This window comes from Gadus chalcogrammus, chromosome 10 (genome assembly GCF_026213295.1).
Source record: "Gadus chalcogrammus isolate NIFS_2021 chromosome 10, NIFS_Gcha_1.0, whole genome shotgun sequence".
Lineage (NCBI taxonomy): Eukaryota > Metazoa > Chordata > Actinopteri > Gadiformes > Gadidae > Gadus > Gadus chalcogrammus.
In genome coordinates this window covers 13,414,267-13,433,408 of record NC_079421.1, presented here as the reverse complement: position 1 = coordinate 13,433,408, position 19,142 = coordinate 13,414,267, and the positions used below count along the sequence as shown (strand labels likewise).

The following is a 19,142-nucleotide window of genomic DNA, read 5'->3' as shown; positions in this document are numbered from 1 at the left end:
CTTGGGTGATGAGGGTCTTTAATAATCCGGTTGGTCTTCTTCCTGCACCACTGAGTGTAGAGGTCCTCTCTCTCTCTCTCTCTCTCTCTCTCTCTCTCTCTCTCTCTCTCTCTCTCTCTCTCTCTCTTTCTCTCTCACCCTCTCTGGTTCTCTATCTCAATTATCAATCCATCTGTTCTCTGTCTTTCTCGCTCTTTCTTCCTCTGCGTGCGCGAGTGGTGCTGAGTGTGGTGCTGCCAAATTCACCACTTTCTCTACCTTTTCTTGTCTTTTTACTTACTTATTATTTTTGTTAGCATGGTTTTTTTGTTTTTTTGTTAGAGGTTTAGTTACGTTTAGCTTACCGATGCGTCTGCCCTGACCTTGGTTATGATAGCCTTATGGTGCGTTCGAGATGCATCGTACACCATCCATACAAGTTACCCTTGCGACGTAATTTCCTGGCTTGTAGTACTTATAGCGTTCCCTGTTTTCTTTGTTGACATTGCTACACGACGAGCCGGGGCAAACAGTCATTGGCTAGTCGTTGTTACTGTAAATTACATTTGTCTCTTTAGCAAACCAGCTCGAAAACAAACAACAAAACTTTACATTGTATTGCACACACAGCAAAGCCGTGCAATGCATAAATTGGGCACCGGATTAAAGCAGCAAATGACCGACGTGGCACAAACTAGCACGATCATGGCAAACTAGCAACACCTATCAGGAAGATAGCTATTTCCAGTAGCAACCCAAATATTAAACATATTGTGTCTTTCAGACGCTATGGGTACATGATCATGAAAGATAATAAGGATCTAGATATCACTCTTAATGTGCCGGTAGAAGGGTTTCATTACTCAGTTTGCGTATCCTCCTCTCTAAGGAAGTGCTTTGGCTGCAGCCAAACTGGCCACTTAGTACATGCTTGCCTGAACAAAAGGGATACTCCTGCTGATGGCGAGGGGAAGCAAATAAAGAACAAACCCCCAGTGATACCGTCCCAAACGGGTAGGATGCGGAAGCTAATAGTGCTCGGACAGAGGGAGAGGGCGAGACCTCCTCAGCTGAGGCGAGCCCCCCCATCATAGTACCCCTACGGAGCCAGCAGGGGAAGATGCATTTCAAACTGAGTCTGCATCCGTACATAATTCCCAGAATGGTGTAGCAGTGGACGATAAGTTCAGGTAGATGATATTGATGCAGAGGATGAAATTTCTCAAATGGAAGCATAGGATGAACTGTTAAAGTGCCCCAAATAACTCGAAAGCGCACACAAATGGATGAGTTTTAAAACCAAAAAGAAACCTGCTCGAGGCCCGAATACACCAACTACTGGTGTCTACTGTTGATTCTAGTTTGCACTGGAGTTGCTACCCTACTCAAGAATACACCGTAGATGACTTTAAGACATTTGGACCTCTCACATAGAAAGTACCTGCAAAAAGATACAACAGCGTATCTTTTTCCTGCAGAGATTACGATCCTTTGGAGCATGTTGCAAAATCATTTCTTTGTTCTTTACGTCGGTGATTCAGAGTGTAAGGGTTTATTGTAGTACAGCTTGGCAGAGTTGCCTTTCAGTCAAAGATAAGGCAAAATGATATCATCAAATTAAAATGTGTTCAAAGATCATTGGACTACCTGTAGCACACCTCTTCAGAAGCCCACAACAAGAGCGTACTCAGGCTGGCCAGATATATGTCCAATGACCTCTTACGTTTCTTACACAGAGAATATCAGCTCCTGCCTAACAGGCACTTTAGAATCCATTCTTTCAAACTTAACAGACTTAAATACCCTTTTCTACATCAATCAATCCTTTTGTTGAACCAACCACATTAAAGGGGTAGTTTGGAATTTTGGACATAGGGCCTGATTCCGAAGTGAGCATTGGTATTCTATATCACTGGAGACAGTTTTCAACACATTTCATTCAGTCCTTCTAGTTGCAGAGATCGCTCGTGCTAGGCTAGCGCAAGTCAACGGGCAATGCTAGCCTGCTATTAAAAACAGTCTTACCCACTCCACAGTACACCCGAGGTAAATCAATTATAACGACAGACTATACATCTAAATGTCTGTTTATAGAATAATGTTAGAAATAAAACCAACCTTGCATTGCATTGCATTTTGAGGGAATTGCGGGGTCTCAGCAGCAGTGTTTATATTCCTGTACGTAGGCTACGGCAGCGGCGGACTGATACCTAGGTTACCTGCCGCTGTCATTGCTACAAACGCAGAGTACAGTGAACGAAGGAATTCTACAAGCGTATTAAATTAACAAGATATGGCCATGTTTGGAGTAGTTAGCGATGCATCTGCTTTTGAAGACCATTATGAGGAATATGTTGTATCCAACGAACCGTACATGTACGAGCCGGTGTTTTGATGTCAAAGCCAGCAGCAACAAGCCACAGTTGATTCCTTTCTGGATCTCGCACTGGAAATTGGTGGAAACTTTGTGGTGCCCATCTGTACCGTTTATTTCTACAATTTCTAAAAGCACACTGAACCATCATGTTGCCTGGTCGTTCAATTGCGCTTCTGTCCCACGCTTCTGTTTACGTTCTTCTGTCGTGATTCGGTTACAAACCTAACCAGCGCATAGTAGAATTCCGCTTCTGCTGAGAAAGTAGTCCCTCGATGATTCATGCGATGCATGGTTAGTTTTATTTCTAACATTATTCTATCAACACAGACATTTAAATCTATAGTCTGGCGTTATAATTGATTTACCTCGGGTGTACTGTGGAGTGGGTAAGACTGTTTTTAATAGCAGGCTAGCATTGCCCGTTGACTTGCGCTAGCCTAGCACGAGCGAACTCTGCAACTAGAAGGACTGAATGAAATGTGTTGAAAACTGTCTCCAGTGATATAGAATACCAATGCTCACTTCGGAATCAGGCCCTATGTCCAAAATTCCGAACTACCCCTTTAAGATCTAGTGCATTATTTATTTTATTAATTGTCTGCAAGTGATACAATTTTGGATATATTTATGTAGCCTCTTTTTTTTTACAAGGAGCAAAGAGAGTACTCATGGATTCACGTCCATAGTAATATATGATTTCCTTTGCAAGGCTTGCCAGGTTTTTATGCTTCACACATCGGGCCCTATTTTAGCAGTCTGAAACGCAAGTGAGAAGCGCAAAACGGAAATAGCTTGTGGGCGGGTCTCTGGCGCTGTTGCTATTATACCGACAGATAAATTACTCTTCTAAAAATCTAACATGGGTTGGTCTGATGGTGTGTTCCCTGAATCCTCGGACGCCAGCCTTCCGAGTCGGAAGTCGGGAAATCTCCCAGCTTTCTTGCGGCATTTCTAGGAGGCACGCCCCCTTTTTGTCTTCATCTCTCTGAATTCTGAGAGTAGAACGAGAGCATTGCTAACGCTCTCAACAAAAATGGCTGCGCCGTGAAGAGATTTAATTTCTTTGTATTTGTACCACAATGGTCATTTTTTATGCTCTTACACACTTGATTACATATTCCGGTCACCAATTTATGCATTGCACGGCCTTGCTGTGTGTGCAATACAATGTAAAGTTGTTTTTTTTCTGGCTGGTTTGCTAAAGTGGCTAATGTAGCTAACAATAAACAACGACTAGCCGATTTCATGGCACAATCACAAAGACGAAAGGGAACGCTCTAAATGCTCCGAGACCGGAAATGACCTCCTTTGCGCCGGGTGAAAACTAGCAACGATACATATGTCGGGGTAGAAAGTAAATTGCGCTGGGTGCAAGATGGGGCCCATTATCTTAATATTTTAAAAACTTCTGTAATTACTACTGTGAGTTTTTCAGATCATGGTTTGGTGATTTGCAGTGTGTTCCTGAGCTCAGTGAAGTCAAAGTGTGATTAGTGGCACTGATAAAGAATTTAGGGATGTTTTTAAACATCACAAAAATGTGATACTCGAAACATCACAAAAGACAGAACCCGGTCAATTGAAATTGTTCCAAAAGTGAGGCTCTATTGCTGGGTCAATGGCTGGACGGAGTGCCAAGTCCTCCAGATAATTTAAACTGGAGGAAAGTTGGTTTCAAGAATTTGGATGTCTTTCAGAGGAGTGATGAATTCATGGAGAGGAATTTGGAGGGAGCACCTGAAAGTGTTAAAGGAAGGTGGTGGCTATTGTCAAATATTTCAGTACAAAAATGTACTGATTCATTAATAATTGGCCTCCTGTGTTAATAATCTCCTTGCATTGGCTCCTCAAAGAACCTCTGGTTGGAAGGGCACATCTGAATATCTCTCCAGCCAATTTCCCTTCGCTACAGAATATTCTGTGTAGTGCCAATGTCGTCACGCTGAAAGATGTAGTTGACCTGAAGGAGTCGCGTTTTGGGAATAGGAGGGTGCTTGCTACTTCCATGATGCTGAGGTCGCTTCGGTTGGTGTCGACACTCCTGAAAAAATGGCGTGCTGCCTGCACCATAGATGAGATTGAACTACTTTTGCTAGTACTCTCACCCAATTTGCAAGGGTGTACAGGTCTGCTTTTAACATCGAGAACCCAACCACTATGCGGCTGAATACGGTCACTGGGAAACAGTTTGCCTGTGTCAAAGATTTTAATAAGAAAGGTTTAGAGAGCAGGGCTGAAACACACTGAATAGTGGATTGAATATGTTTAAAAAAAATACAGAATGTATGCAAATTTCTGTATGAACCTCATCTTGGGTCAAGCCAAAATGGTGATTAACATCACTAGGAGGAATACGTTTGAGAACCAACCAGGGACTAATGTTGTTGTACTGTTTCCTGCTCTGGTTAAAGCCTGAGTTTTGGTTGACTTCCGGTTTTATGAGTTAATGCAAAATCTTGAAACCTTTGAGGATGTGTATCAAGCACTTTGCACTGTGATTAAAAATTAATTGCACTTTAGCCATCTTTTATAAATGTTTTAAAAAAATATATATTTTTTTTTTTATCTCTGCTTTTTGATGGAATAGATTGATTAATTGATCTGCTCTGGTTGTGTAAACTGAAATAAAGTATGACTTTAAAAATCTCTCTCTCTCTCTCTCTCTCTCTCTCTCTCTCTCTCTCTCTCTCTCTCTCTCTCTCTCTCTCTCTTGCTCTCTCAACCTTATCCATATCTCTCTCTTGTGTCACTTTCTTTCTGTCTGTCTATCGGTCTGTGTGTGTGTCTCGCTCTCTGTTGCTGTCCTTGTTGGCTCTACGATATCACCCCCCCCAGCCTAATCTTGGGAGTGCGGTGCTCAGTGAAGCGTCCAGGCCTGCATTATGAATCTGCGTGGGAGGAGAGTGTGTGAGTGTGAGTTCAGGGGACAGTGGATTGGCATACAGCCTATCATGTCCCCGGCACATTTCATTAGACACGGTCCAGTCCACCACTCGCAAAGATGCTTGTGTGTATTTAAAACTGTCCCTATTGTGTGTGTGTGTGTGTGTGTGTGTGTGTGTGTGTGTGTGTGTGTGTGTGTGTGTGTGTGTGCATGTGTGCAAATGTGTTTGTGTGTGTTTTTTTTTTTGTTCTCTTGTGTTATCTGCAAAGAAGATTGCACCCTCAGCATGACCTTATATTAAAACAGGTGTGTAATCCAAAGTAGTAAGCTCTTGTAACTAAATGATAGTACTTTTGTTATGTTTACAACCTTTAGCATTAGTGCCCAGATTTGTTATGTTTCTCAATTTAACCTTCCTGCAAGTGCAGGCTAAACAGTTTGTCATAATAGAACATGATTGATATTCTCATGTTATTATTATGATATTCTTGACAACAAAAGATCTGAGTTAACATGTGCTTTATATTTTTAGCATTTTTTTATATTTATATAGTAGTAATAGTTATAATTTTGGCATTTGCCCTGAGGATGTGCACCAATATGATTATAACCATAGCATAACACCAAATATTGAAAACAACGCTCTGATTTTTAATAATAAGCCTTCTTGTCTGCTTTTAGAGTAAAAGTAGAGAACTATCCTTGCTGGGTATATACTGTGTATCAGTATTAGCTTTCAATATCACTTGACGTCCATGAACCCACTGTTTTCTATTTGACAATTGTGTAGCAATACAACCTAAAAACATAAACAAAAGGAACTTAACAAATTTTAAAACTACATTTTTACTGAAAAGTCAAGAACACACTAATGGAAGACATATAAATATTAATAATAATAAAGGAAAGATGTTGATGCTCCACTTAATGCAATACTTTGCATCAGCTGTCAGGTGAGTGCCATGCAGAGCAATGTCCGAATGTCACGTTCAGCTTGCTCCTAATACTCTGATCGGCATTCAAACTCTCAACCTATGGATCACCAATACAAGGAATTATCCCATTGAGCCACTGACAAACCTGAGCTGAAGCCTCATTCACATGGTCGAAATGTCTATTGATAAGCACACAACATAAGGAAAAGTCCAAGCCAACATTTCTCAAGTGAATAAATGTCTTTCTTAAAAATACATACCTAACGTTTGTAGTCAAGACCACTAACGGAAGAAATATAAATATGACTTTATGTCATATGAATATTATCAAAGAAGAATTGTTACCGAAGAAGTTCCCCTGAATGCCATACTGTGTCTTGGCTACTATAGATTCTTGGAAATTAATGAGCCGGAATGTTGATTGTGATGAATTTCAGTTGCTGTTCAATGTTGTGTTTCATAATTGACTGGCAATGACAGAATGTCATGTTCATAATGCTCTAATCGTGTTTTGAACTCTCAATCCAAGGATCACCAGTACAATGAGCCACTGACATTACTGAAATACTTCAAGCCTCATTCACATATTGAACATTTCTATTGATAATCACACAACCTCAGGAAAACTCAAAGCAAACATTTCACAAGAGAATTAAGAGCTTTCTTAAATGAGTACAGATCTGAAAACTAATGTTGAAAAAATGGGCTGAGACTGTGGACAATTGGCTTTTCTATGTAATTGTGGGAAAAGTAAACATTTTTGGAGCAGAAGACCTGGGTGAAAAAGATGCATCTGATTTTAGAGATCAATATGATTAAAGAATTTTGAGTCCAGGTCAATCTGGTAAGGAGAAATAAGGCCAGTTCATAACTTTTTTTATTAATAAAAACCTTTAGGTGCAGTACCACAATTTGGGTTCATGGGTAGTTGGGGGTATTGGTATCCAGCTAATGATAGTTGGTTGTTTTTTTATACAATGACAAAATGGTCATGTAAGAAAAATGGGCTAACTGCTCCAACATAATTGGCCAATATTTCTGAAATGGAACAAAATTTAAAAAAACTTTTTGATAACTTTTGTGAGGCTTTGTCTAGAGATTTTATGATTTTTATTAGACATTTTTTTTACTGTCTACAAAAGTATTTATCATATTTGGCTTTTCAATGAAATTGTGGGAAAAGACATTAAGCTGGATACAATAACAAAAGGGTTACATAGGAAAAATGGTCTGAGACTGTGGACGTTTGGCTTTTCTATGAAATTGTGGGAAAATAAACATTGTTAGGGCATAAGAGCAGGGCCATAATGATGCATCTGATTCTAGAGATTAATATGATTTGAGTCCAGGTCAATCTCCTGAGGAGAAATAAGCCTAATTCATGATTTTTACATTATCGCCACCTTTGGGGGCAGTATCACATTTGGGTTTATGGGTAATGGGGGTTACTGGTAACCTTACCTGAAAATGTCAAGAGTTTTCGACTTACGGCATAGGCTGCAGTATGACTTTTACAGAATTTAGGGGGAAAAATGAACGGTACAGAAACAATAGGGGACCAAGCAGCTTCGCTGCTCGAACACCTAACTATACATTTCAATACATTTTATTCCAGCAATTTAATGATATCAAATAGTCTGAATGTGTCTACGATACAACAGCTGGCTGGTGGAACAGGGCTGTTTGTACTCACTCGACAGTTGCTCAGCTCCTCTGCAGACAGGATGATGCTGCCACATTTCTTCCCAGGGATCCCTCTGGAGGAATACAAAAGGACAACAAAAGGCTTGATCAGGAGTAGAAGAGCCCATCTTCCAGCGATCTCTTCCCTTTTCCCCCTTCCCTTCATCCCCTTGATCAAGAAACACTGATTGGCTGGAAACTTAGAAGATGAGGCCCAAACAAGCAGTCTAAAATAAATGTTGATCAGTCACATTCTTCTGTACGTACAGGAAGCTGTAAATAATGAGGCGTGTTCTTTATGAGCCTCTGTATTGCTGGGGACACCTCACCTGTTTGCTTTTTTTACGAAAGCAATTTCCATGAAGATCTGATTACGAAACTATTGGTGGCTACGGTTGAACTGGAAAGGTCACATGTATGTATTTACAAGCAGCTGGCTCAGAGAGAAACCAGTCAGGAGAGCAATCCGTTGTTATATTGACGCATCTTTCATATTAGAAAACCAAACCAACAGTTGGAACCAACTGATGCTTTGTTTACGTGATTGATGCGCTATTCACCTACACTCGTTTTTTCCTGCAATTTTATGTGTTTATGGTTCGCCAAATGGGTTTATGTCTGGGTTTGTTTCTCGTGACTCTGATTGTCACTCACTCACTTTAATTGTTTTCACCTGTACCTTTTACATCACAACATTCCCCTCCTAGTGTATTCATTCAGCGTGTTTCCATTCCTCTCTGCCTTTTCGTCTTTGTTCTTTGTATTAAGCAACCCAGCATTCTTTGCCTGCCCTACGACTGATTTCCCGTGTACCGACCCAGTACGCCTTGGTCTTCTCCATGCCTGATTGTTTGCCTGACAACATCCCGTGTACCGACCTATCCGCTAGTGAAGACCATTCTTTCTACAAAGACTTCTGCCACCCGAGTCATGCTTTTGAGTCCTATTTCCGCTGATGCTCACCCACCAAAATGAATGTTGCAGAACAGAACAGCCCATAGTTGATGCCAAATCACAATAGGCAAATACAAATAAAGCCCTCTATGGTACAGTACCATGAATCAAAGATAGCATTGAAATTTGAGGCTCAACATTTAGCATTTTTTCTTAAAATATAAAATGTTTGGGTCGACCTGACGATGCAAGAATTCAGAAGCAAAGAAATATACTACTTGCTTTTCTCATTGATTCCCCCCATTTCTGGTGGCGTGTAATGCCTGTATTATAAGAGCAGGATTGCTGGTTACAACTATTTTGTTACACGCAGCTTAGCTTTTTCCCAAGTGACTTAGTCATATGGGTCAGACATCTTCCTGTAGATATTTGGAATCAAACCAAGAACCTCTTGGCTTTGAGTCGAACAGGTTAGCCCCTAAACTATACTGTTTCTATCCTTTAAATTGTCATTCCAATAGCTTTTATATTGGTGTTTATACTGTCTCATTCATATGCTATTGTAGCCACAGCATTTGTATTCAGACCTCATGATGTTCAAACCCGCCATGAATCCCAGAGAGCACATAAACCATTTATCTGGATCGTTGGCACCAACATTCATGTCCAATACAAAAGTGAATCCTCGTCACTGATATCCCATTTCTTTGCACAAGCACGGATCGCCGACACGAGCAACATGGTCAAAATGCCAATCAAGGCTCCTCATTCGTCGCTGTACGGCTCAAGAGATTGGAAATCAAACAGGATCTTGTTCTGTGTTCATCTGGAGGGTGAAAGCCTCTTTATCCACCATCACTGTCAAGCCCGTAGCTAGTTAACATATAAACGCGTGTCATTGTGTCTGACTTTCCTGTGTCGATGCTGTTCATCCTCACTGTGAGGTCGTGAGCTTTATGCGTTCACGTGGCAGTGTGGCTCATGATGAAACCAACCAGATTTGCTGTGTGGAGAGCAAGTGCGCTGGTCATGAAACCAAATTTGAATACCTATCATATATCCCTCAACAGAAATCTCCTTCTCTTTTTGGTTAATGTCTGCTTTGGCCAAACCAATAAACTGTTTTTTGGACACCATTAGAATCCATTATTCACAGTTTTCTTGTAGAAATAATTTAATTAGAAACTTCTGGGATATGTAAAATACCGTAAGTATAATATTCAGAATCTGCGTGGTGTGTGTGTGTTTGTGTGTGTGTGTGTGTGTGTGTGTGTGTGTGTGTGTGTGTGTGAGTTTGTATCGGTGTCTTTTTTCCAGGTTTGTCTGCGTATGTGTTTATGTGATTAAATTATTCTGCTATAGAGCACCAAAAGTGTGATTTATCATCTACAGCAGTGGTTTTCAAACTGTGGGGCGCGCCCCCCCTGGGGGGCGCCAGAGTTCTTCAGGGGGGGCGCGACGTGAGACAAAAATAAACCCGAAAAAAAACCTGAAAGACGATGATTCAAATCATCAGTCGTACTTCAACTGTAGAAGTAACATAACTAATCAATTTTCAACCGTTTATCTTCGTGCAAACCATTTAACAAATCTACACACTTGTATCTTCAATAATATCGAAACAGAATTCGATATCATTTAAAATGTCTTCAGAATCACAGTTTTAGGTTCATACTGCTTCGTTTTCAGCTGTTTTAATTGAAGACGTCAGCCCATTCTGATACACCTACTTCTAGACATCGTAACTCATTCCTTTTTCAACCGTTTACCATCGTTCAAAAAACCATTAAACAAATCTACACACTTGTATCTTCAATACTATCTGAACGGAATTTTGATAGCATTTATACTTTTTTCAGAATCACAGTTTTAGTTTCAAACCGGCGTCGTTTTCAGTTGCTTATAATAATTTAGGTCACCATAGCAACGCCGGTAAACAAACCCCGCCGAATAGTCGAATCTCTGGACTGAAAAGGCAGATCTGATTCGACTCAGAAAATTCAGAGTCGGGGACCTTGAATGAATCTGTAAACTGGCAGTTTACACAGATTAAGATGTTCAAATGTATTTAAAAAAGGTTAAGCTAAAACATGCTTAGATAAAGTTGTTAAATTGTGTTGTTTAAAAACGCAAAAAGATGTTGTAATGTTTCAGAAATATGTTTAAAAAATATGTTAAAAAATTTGTTTCAAATGTTTCAAAAATATGTTCCAAATGTTTTAAAATTATGATCGGAGATGTTTGAAATGTGTAAAATAATTAAAATAGCTTTCAAAACACAAGTATTTAGAAATAAAAAATTGGGGGGGGGGGCTCAGCTGAATTTTTTCTCTGAGGGGGGGCTCACTCTCTCACACTTTGAAAACCCCTGATCTACAGCATTACTTATTTTCACCATAATAACTGTGAGTTTATTCACATCATCATCATACCTCAGCTCTGCCAGATCAGACCAGTTGCATTCTCACAACAGGAATAATAAACATAAAATACACACCCGGCCGATACTTATACTACTCACGTTGGAACAGAAATCTGTGATATACTTCTTAATATACGAATAAGGGTGGTCATTAAGCATCAGAACAGTATGAGATCTATTGCAATCTCCCGTAATGGAGGCTTAGCGTGACGTGTGACCAATCACTCACAATGCAAAGTTTACAGCGATGGAACAGACAAATGTAGCTACGGTATTTCGGAATTTGAGGAACTACAAATTCATAACGGCGGGAGTGGGGGAGGGGAGATTCAGACCACACCGCTGTACAATCCGAAGTCTTCCCAGACTGATTTTATAAGATGTCTTTGAGATGTATTAATATACTTTTTTTCCAAATTTTTTCCTGACAAGATATTTGGTAGGTGTGTTTGGTAGGTGAAGTTTATAAGATCCTGTGGTCCGTTACTTCAATCAGGCAATGCTAAAGCTTTTAGTTGATGAGAGCATAGATAAACAAACCAGTACGTTTCTCTCTTGCTTACATCCTGTTGGTTCAGGGACCCAAATAGTAAGTGAGTAAGTGGTGTGGAAGCCAATTAGAGGGCTTGTGTGACCTCTCTCTCTGTTTGTGTCCTGGTGTGGCTGCAAGCATGTGTGAACAGATTTTGATGAATTTTCTGGAAGGTAAACCAAGTGTGCCGCATGCTTTCATAAGACTCCTGTACACTTGGTGGGCGATGATACAGACTTGCATTAATGCGGAGGAAAGAAACGTTGAGACACACAAAGCCACTTTAGCTTTCTTAGTTTAGAGTCACAGCAGGCCAGGTAATGCAATGCAGCAAATGCATCTCTTAGCCTCCGGGAAGGGTTTTCCAGTTGGCCATGCACTGGGAACTGTTTATGGGTAGGGGCCTCCACAAAAAATAAAACACTACGACCAAGAACATCTGGCATATTCTGATAAAAGGATAAAATGTGTTATTGGTTTATGAAGTAGCATGGAGCCTGGAAACCATGAGAATAATTGTTACCGAATGATGGCATACTGTATGCTCATTTGAAGAAGGAATATTAATTTGGAATGTGTTAAATGCACTGGAGAGATACACTTGGGACATAATCAGAATGTGTGCATATGTATTTGATTGTTTGCATATGTGTGTGTGTGTGTGTGTGGTGTGTGTGTGTGTGTGTGTGTGTGTGTGTGTGTGTGTGTGTGTGTGTGTGTGTGTGTGGTGTGTGTGTGTGTGTGTGTGTGTGTGTGTGAGCGTTTGTTTGTGTGTGTGTGTGAGCGTTTGTTTGTGTGCTAACAGTAGAGTGTGATGGAACAGTGCTGGAGTGTTTCTCCGTCTCCTCAGCAGATCTCTGAGCAGCTGTATTTTGTGAATAATAATGAAACTGCAAAGCGCCTTGATGGGGGAGGACAACAAATCTACCCATGTTACACTGCAAACTGGCCGCCATCTACCCAAATCCTTATCCTCTTGTTGCTTCTTCAAAGCGAATAACCTCCAGTATCTCAACCCCCAAGCGGGTAGGCTCTGGGTCAAACAACATGCCATTTTGAGTTTTACTGTTGATCATATCAACAAACAATGATTCAGTGATGCCAAACAAGTATGTGCCTCAAATTAGAGTGTATTATATATATATATATATATATATATATAATATATATATATCTTTCCTTCTTCTCATTTCCACCTCATCACAAATGTGGTAAAGTCATTTTCTAAATATAAAGTCTCAACGCCCTCCTAGAATACCTCTTCATCAAAGGGCCCTCTTGAGGGGGTTCCAAGAGATAATGCCGCTTTTATCACTGAGAACCTGGACCAGCTGCCAATAAAAAGGATCCCCGCAACACATTGACGGTAAGAACGGCTCTGGGGGGTACATTCGAGTCTGTTCAAATCTGATAACAATGTTTAAAACAATGAAACACACCCAATTACCCAAAGACAAAGAAACCGTTGTTTTGTTCCATCCTCCCCCTTCATGAGTTGTTCTGTGTGCTGGTGGAAGGTGCGTGTCAGAGCACCGTCTATTAACCCTGCTTCAAGGTAACTTCACAACAACTTATATGCACAATAATGTATACGTGTATCTCCATGTTGATACCTCATAACACTGAGAATATTCTATAGTCTGTCTGTATATGTTGTGTTCATTTGTTGTTGTCTTTTTGCACTATTACGTTATTATGTTACGTTATATGTTGTGTGGTAATATATTCATAGCACATTTGGAGTGTGGGGAATTTTGTTTCTCTGTGTAACTTGTTGGAGGGTCGGTCTGACAATAAAGTTTGAGTTTGACTTTGAAGGTGCTGCAGACAGGACTACATATAGAAAAAATATAACTGCTCCGTGTTTGTGTTGAGTGTTGTTGTGTGTGAGGGAGAGAGTGAAAGAGCAAGAAAGAGAGAGAGAGAGAGAGCAAGAGAGAGGGAAAGAGAGAGAGAGACAGAGAAAAATAAAGTGAGAGAAAGAGAGAGGGAGAAAGAGAGAGGGAGAGAGAGGGAGAAAGAGAGAGGGAGAGAGAGGGAGAGAGAGCAAGCGAAAGGGAGAGTGAGAGAGAGAGAGAGAGAGATTCATTTTTGATTTGAGGTTAAATATTAGCTTAAAACACTGTGTGCAATTACATGTCACAAATTCCCAAACACACACACACACAAAAACTGTGTACAATCACATTTCACAAACTCACAAACACACACACATACGCAAACACAAAAACACTGCTCTCGTAAGCTTTGACAATTGTTAACTCTGCCTGAAGCCATTCACGGAGATTGTATCAAAAACTGCCAGTACCCTGCTGTGAGTAGGGAACAGTTTTATTAATTCCGCTGAGGGGGAAGGGAGCGACACGCTGACACAGAGAGAACACAATGATGGCACATACAGTGTGTGCTGTTGTACTTTCTTTTTGGATGTCCTGCGTTTGTGAGTGTTTTATTGTGTTATTGGTTTATGTACAGGTCGTACTCAGAAAATTAGAATATGGTGCAAAAGTTCATTTATTTCAGTAATTCAACTTAATATACATACATTATGTAGACTCATTACATGCAAAGTGAGATATTCCAAGTCTTTATTTGTTATAATTTTGAAGATTATGGTTTACAGCTTATGAAAACCCAAAATTCAAAATCTCAGAAAATTAGAATATTACATGAAATCAATAAAAAACGGATTTTAAATAAATAAATGTTGGCCCTATGAAAAGTATAATCATGCATATGTACTCAGTACTTGTTTTGGGCCCCTTTTGAATGAATTACTGCCTTAATGCGGCGTGGCATGGATGCTATCAGCCTGTGGCACTGCTGAGGTGACCAGGATGCTTCAATAGCGGCCTTCAGCTCTTTGGCATTGTTCGGTCTCATGCCTTTCATCTTTCTCTTGGCAATGCCCCATAGATTCTCTATGGGGTTCAGGTCAGGCGAGTTTGTTGGCCAATCAAGGACAGTAATCCCATGGTCATTGAACCAGGTTTTTGTAGTTTTGGCAGTGTGGGCAGGTGCCAAGTCCTGCTGGAAAATGAAGTCAGCATCCCCATAAAGATGGTCCGCTGAAGAAAGCATGAAATGCTCTAAAATGTCATGGTAGACGGCTGCGTTTACTCTGGTCTTAATAAAGCACAGCGGACCAACACCAGCAGATGACATTGCTCCCCAAACATACACAGACTGGAAACTTCACATTGGACTTCAAGCATCTTGCATTCTGTGCCTCTCCAATCTTTCTCCAGACTCTGGGACCTTGGTTTCCAAATGAGATGCAAAATTTGCTCTCATCCGAAAAGAGGACCTTTGGACCATTGATCAACGGACCAGTTATTTTTTTCTTTAGCCCAGGTAAGACGCTTCTGACGTTGTTTTTTGTTCAGGAGCGGCCTTGACAAGAGGAATACGACATTTAAAGCCCATTTCACAGATTCGTCCGTGTGTGGTGGCTCTTGAGGCTCTCACCCCCAGCCTCAGTCCAGTCCTTGTGAAGCTCTCCAACACTTTTGAAAGGCCTTTTGCGCACAATCCTCTCCAGGCTGCGGTCATCCCTGCTGCTTGTGCACCTTTTCCTCCAACACTTTGCCCTTCCATTTAACTTTCTATTAATGTGCTTTGATACAGCACTTTGCGAACATCCAACTTCTTTTTCAATTACCTTCTGAGGCTTTCCCTCCTTGTGGAGGGTTGTCAATGACGGTTTTCTGCACAACTGTCAGGTCAGCAGTCTTCCCCATGATTGTGAATCCTACTGAAGCAGGCTGAGAGACCATTTAAAGGCTCAGGGACTCTTTTCAGGTGTTTTGGATTAATTAGCTGATTAGAATGTGACACTTTGAGCCTAAAATATGGAAACTTTTCACAATATTCTAATTTTCTGAGATTTTGAATTTGGGGTTTTCATAAATTGTAAGCAATAATCATCAGAAATTATAACAAATAAAGGCTTGAAATATCTCACTTGCATGTAATGATTCTACATAATGTATTCGTTTGGCCATTTAAGTTGAATTACTGAAATGAATGAACTTTTGCACGATATTCTAATTTTCTGAGTATGACCTGTATGTATGTGTGTGTGTGTGTGTGTGTGTGTGTGTGTGTGTGTGTGTGGTGTGTGTGTGTGTGTGTGTGTGTGTGTGTGTGTTGTGTGTGTGTGTGTGTGTGTGTGTGTGTGTGCGTATTTGTGTGTAAGGATGTGTTGTTTGTGTGTCGTGTGCATATGTGTTTGGTTGTACATCTTAATGCATGTTGTGTGTGTGTGGTGTGTGTGTGTGTGTGTGGTGTGTGTGTGTGTGTGTGTGTGTGTGTGTGTGTGTTGTGTTGTGTGTGTGTGTGACTTTGTTTGTGTATGTGCACTTATCTGTGTGTGTGTCACTGAGTACTCCTGAGGGTTTTGTGAGGGCAGCAGCAGGTGTGCAGTCCCCTGGGCAGTGTTGGAGTTGTGTGTTTGACACTGGCAACCGATTTTTGGGCGGCGTTCAGGAACAGGATGCCTTAATACAACAGCTGCTTTTATCCTGTCCTGGGGCTCCCTGTGCGACCAACACTAATCCTACAGCGATCCGCAGGAGCCCACTACTCTCCTCTAACTCTGAGTTCCCACCTGACCAACGCCGCTATCAGACCCCTGACAGACCACGGGGTTTAGCGTTTAGCTGCGTTACATCTCACAGGGTTTATGTTTTTGACTCCAAACATTGCCTAAAATAAGGACTACTGCCTATTCCTTGTTTTGCATCAAAAGGCAAGTGTTTTATCAAATGTTGCTAAGTTAATTATTATTATCATTACACATCGTCAGTGCGTAACAGAAACAGCCTTTTTTTCATTTCTTGTTTTAATTTTACATGATGTTACACTGGATTGCAAATACAACCAGCATCCTTTTCAATTAGGTTAGTCATAGAACTCTAAATGTGACTGCACCTGGTAGGATTTTGCAGGGTGATGATCACCGTAATATTATCTTGTTAAATATTCTGCTTGTCTCTGCCAGTCTGAAGTTTGCATGGTAATAATGGATCAGTCCAACATTACCGTTCCCAAGGACACTAGACGAGACAATCTTTGAACATGACCGGCATGAGTGTCGCACGCTATGCAGCCTGAAGAGAACTCAAGAGAAAAGGCACCATAGATATAAGAGATTAAGAGATTTAATTCTACTGGGAAGGAGAAGAAAATTGATATTGCTAATGATCAGCAAATCCCAAGAAGCAGAGTGAAAATAAATAAATTGGGGAAACATCAAGGCTGCCTGAATGTGTTTTGAACATTCAAACAGCACTTGGATTCTCCTGCAGAGAGATTGCACTAAATCTCCCTCATAATGACTTAAGTGTTACCCTTATTTAGAAAGGAATTGACCTTGGACATAATGCAGCCTTTTTACGATGGGAAGCCTCTCCCAGGCCACGCTGTTAACCACTACCATCCATCAGGGTACTAGCGACAAGCGCGGCCCTTGTAAACCGCAAAGGACCCGTAAGTAAGACGCTGTTCAGCAGGTCATTGTGTGCTTGCCAGCAAGCTAAATGAGGCACAGAAATCTGTTCTGATCCTTATTGTGATCGGACCCCTCACTAACCGCTGGGAGAGCCATGGCTCGGTACAAGGCGTATTTACAAATTGTGGCTTATAGGAACCTGTGTTCCGACGGGTCGCTGACGGATTATGACCCACGGTGTGTATCGGTTTCACTGGTCACTGCTCAAGAGCATGCCGCTAACCATTATTTATAATATTCTATAATAGCTAATCAATAAAGTGTTCATTCAAGAGTTCTTTAATCAACACTAACGTATGCTCCCAGTAGATGTCAGTCCCAATAAATACAATAATTACATATTTTGTTATCTAATAGCCCTTTCAAACATGCACTGTAAACCGGGCATATTCCGGATTATACCTGGAGGGGCTGTATGAGTGAACGCAAATGTCTGAATCCGCCTCTCCTTAGTTCACCGCCACTAGTGTAAGGTCTGGAGACTATGAGGGCCCAATAATTCAGAATGAGCGTGTCTGCCCTTTCTTGGTTCACATCCTACCTGACGAATCACACTTATCAGGTAACATGGAATGGCTCCTTGTCCAAACCTTGCACGCTTGAAACTTTTGTTCTACAAGGCTCTGTACTGGGGTCTCTTCGGCTCTCCCTCTACACCAGATCTCTGTGCTCGGTAATTACATCACACAGCTTTTCCTATCACTGCTACGCTGACGACACTCAGCTATCTCTCTCTCTCCCCTCATCTGATAAAGCCCTGATTGCAACATGCATATCTGAATGTCTGGCAGACGTCCCGTCACCTGAGGCTTAACCTCAACAAGACTGAGCTCCCCCTAATGCCAGGGAAAGATTGCCCACACATGGACTAACTGGTTACTGTTGAGGACATCACTGCTTCACCTTCTCCAACTGCCAGAAACCTCGCTGTGGTACTGGACCATCAGTTATGCTGCACCGCAAACATCACCGTGGTGGCCGGATCCTGCAGATTTGCACTTTACTACATCCGCAGGATCCGGCCTTTCCTCAAGGGAAGCAGCTCAGCTTCTAGTCCAATCACTGGTCATCTCCCGCCTCGACTACTGCAACTCGCTCCTGGCTGGACTCCCTGCCTCTGCGATTAAACCATTGCAGCGCATCCAGAATGCGGCAGCGCGCCTCGTGTTCAACCTACCTAAGTTCTCCCATGTGACCCCCCCTCTTCTGGGACCTCCACTGGCACCCTGTAGTAGCTCGCGTCAGATTCAAGATGATGGTACTGGCATACAAGGCAGTCGATGGAGCTGCCCCTGCCTACCTCCAAGCGTTGGTCAAGCCACACACCCCAGATCGATCCCTCCGCTCAACTATCTCAGCTGGACGCCTGGTACTGCCATCGCTAAGAGCAAGCAAAGGTCGATCAGCAAAGTCACAACTTTTTGCTGTTTTGGGACCTCAGTGGTGGAACGAACTCCCTGCCGATGTCAGGATCGCAGAAGACTCAAAACTCACCTGTTCAGATTTCCCCTCGACTATACATAGCCACCCAGCCCCTTCCGGCCACTATTGTATGTTGTACGTCCTGGAACTTAATGTACGCACTTATTGTACACACTTAATCTACATTGCACTTATTCATAGTACATAATTGTGTAGCATCTGCAGTAGCTGCTATCACTGCTGTACACAGGGAAGGGGTTAGCCTAGCGATTGATAGTACTTGCACTTGGTTCTAGGAACATCTTTACTGTACTGACAGCGATATATTGTTTCACTTCTTATGACAGATGAACTTATTGCAAGTCGCTTTGGATAAAAGCGTCTGCTAAATGCCCTAAATGTAAATGTAATGTGTGAAAATGCTTCTCCAGATCATCTCTGTACCCTACTCTCCAATTATCAAGGGAAAACAATGTGCAGTACTGATGTCTGGAGGATGCCT

At 41.4% G+C, this 19,142-nt stretch overlaps 1 protein-coding gene across 1 annotated transcript in view; it reads right to left on the bottom strand.

The window, feature by feature from the left end:
* LOC130391001 (copine-5-like) overlaps positions 1 to 19,142 on the bottom strand; it is a 49,757-nt gene that overhangs the window by 15,828 nt on the left and 14,787 nt on the right. The window contains exon 6 of the mRNA XM_056601188.1: positions 7,869 to 7,932. Coding sequence (XP_056457163.1) covers positions 7,869 to 7,932 — 64 coding nt within the window. The remainder of the gene's footprint in view (positions 1 to 7,868; positions 7,933 to 19,142) is intronic.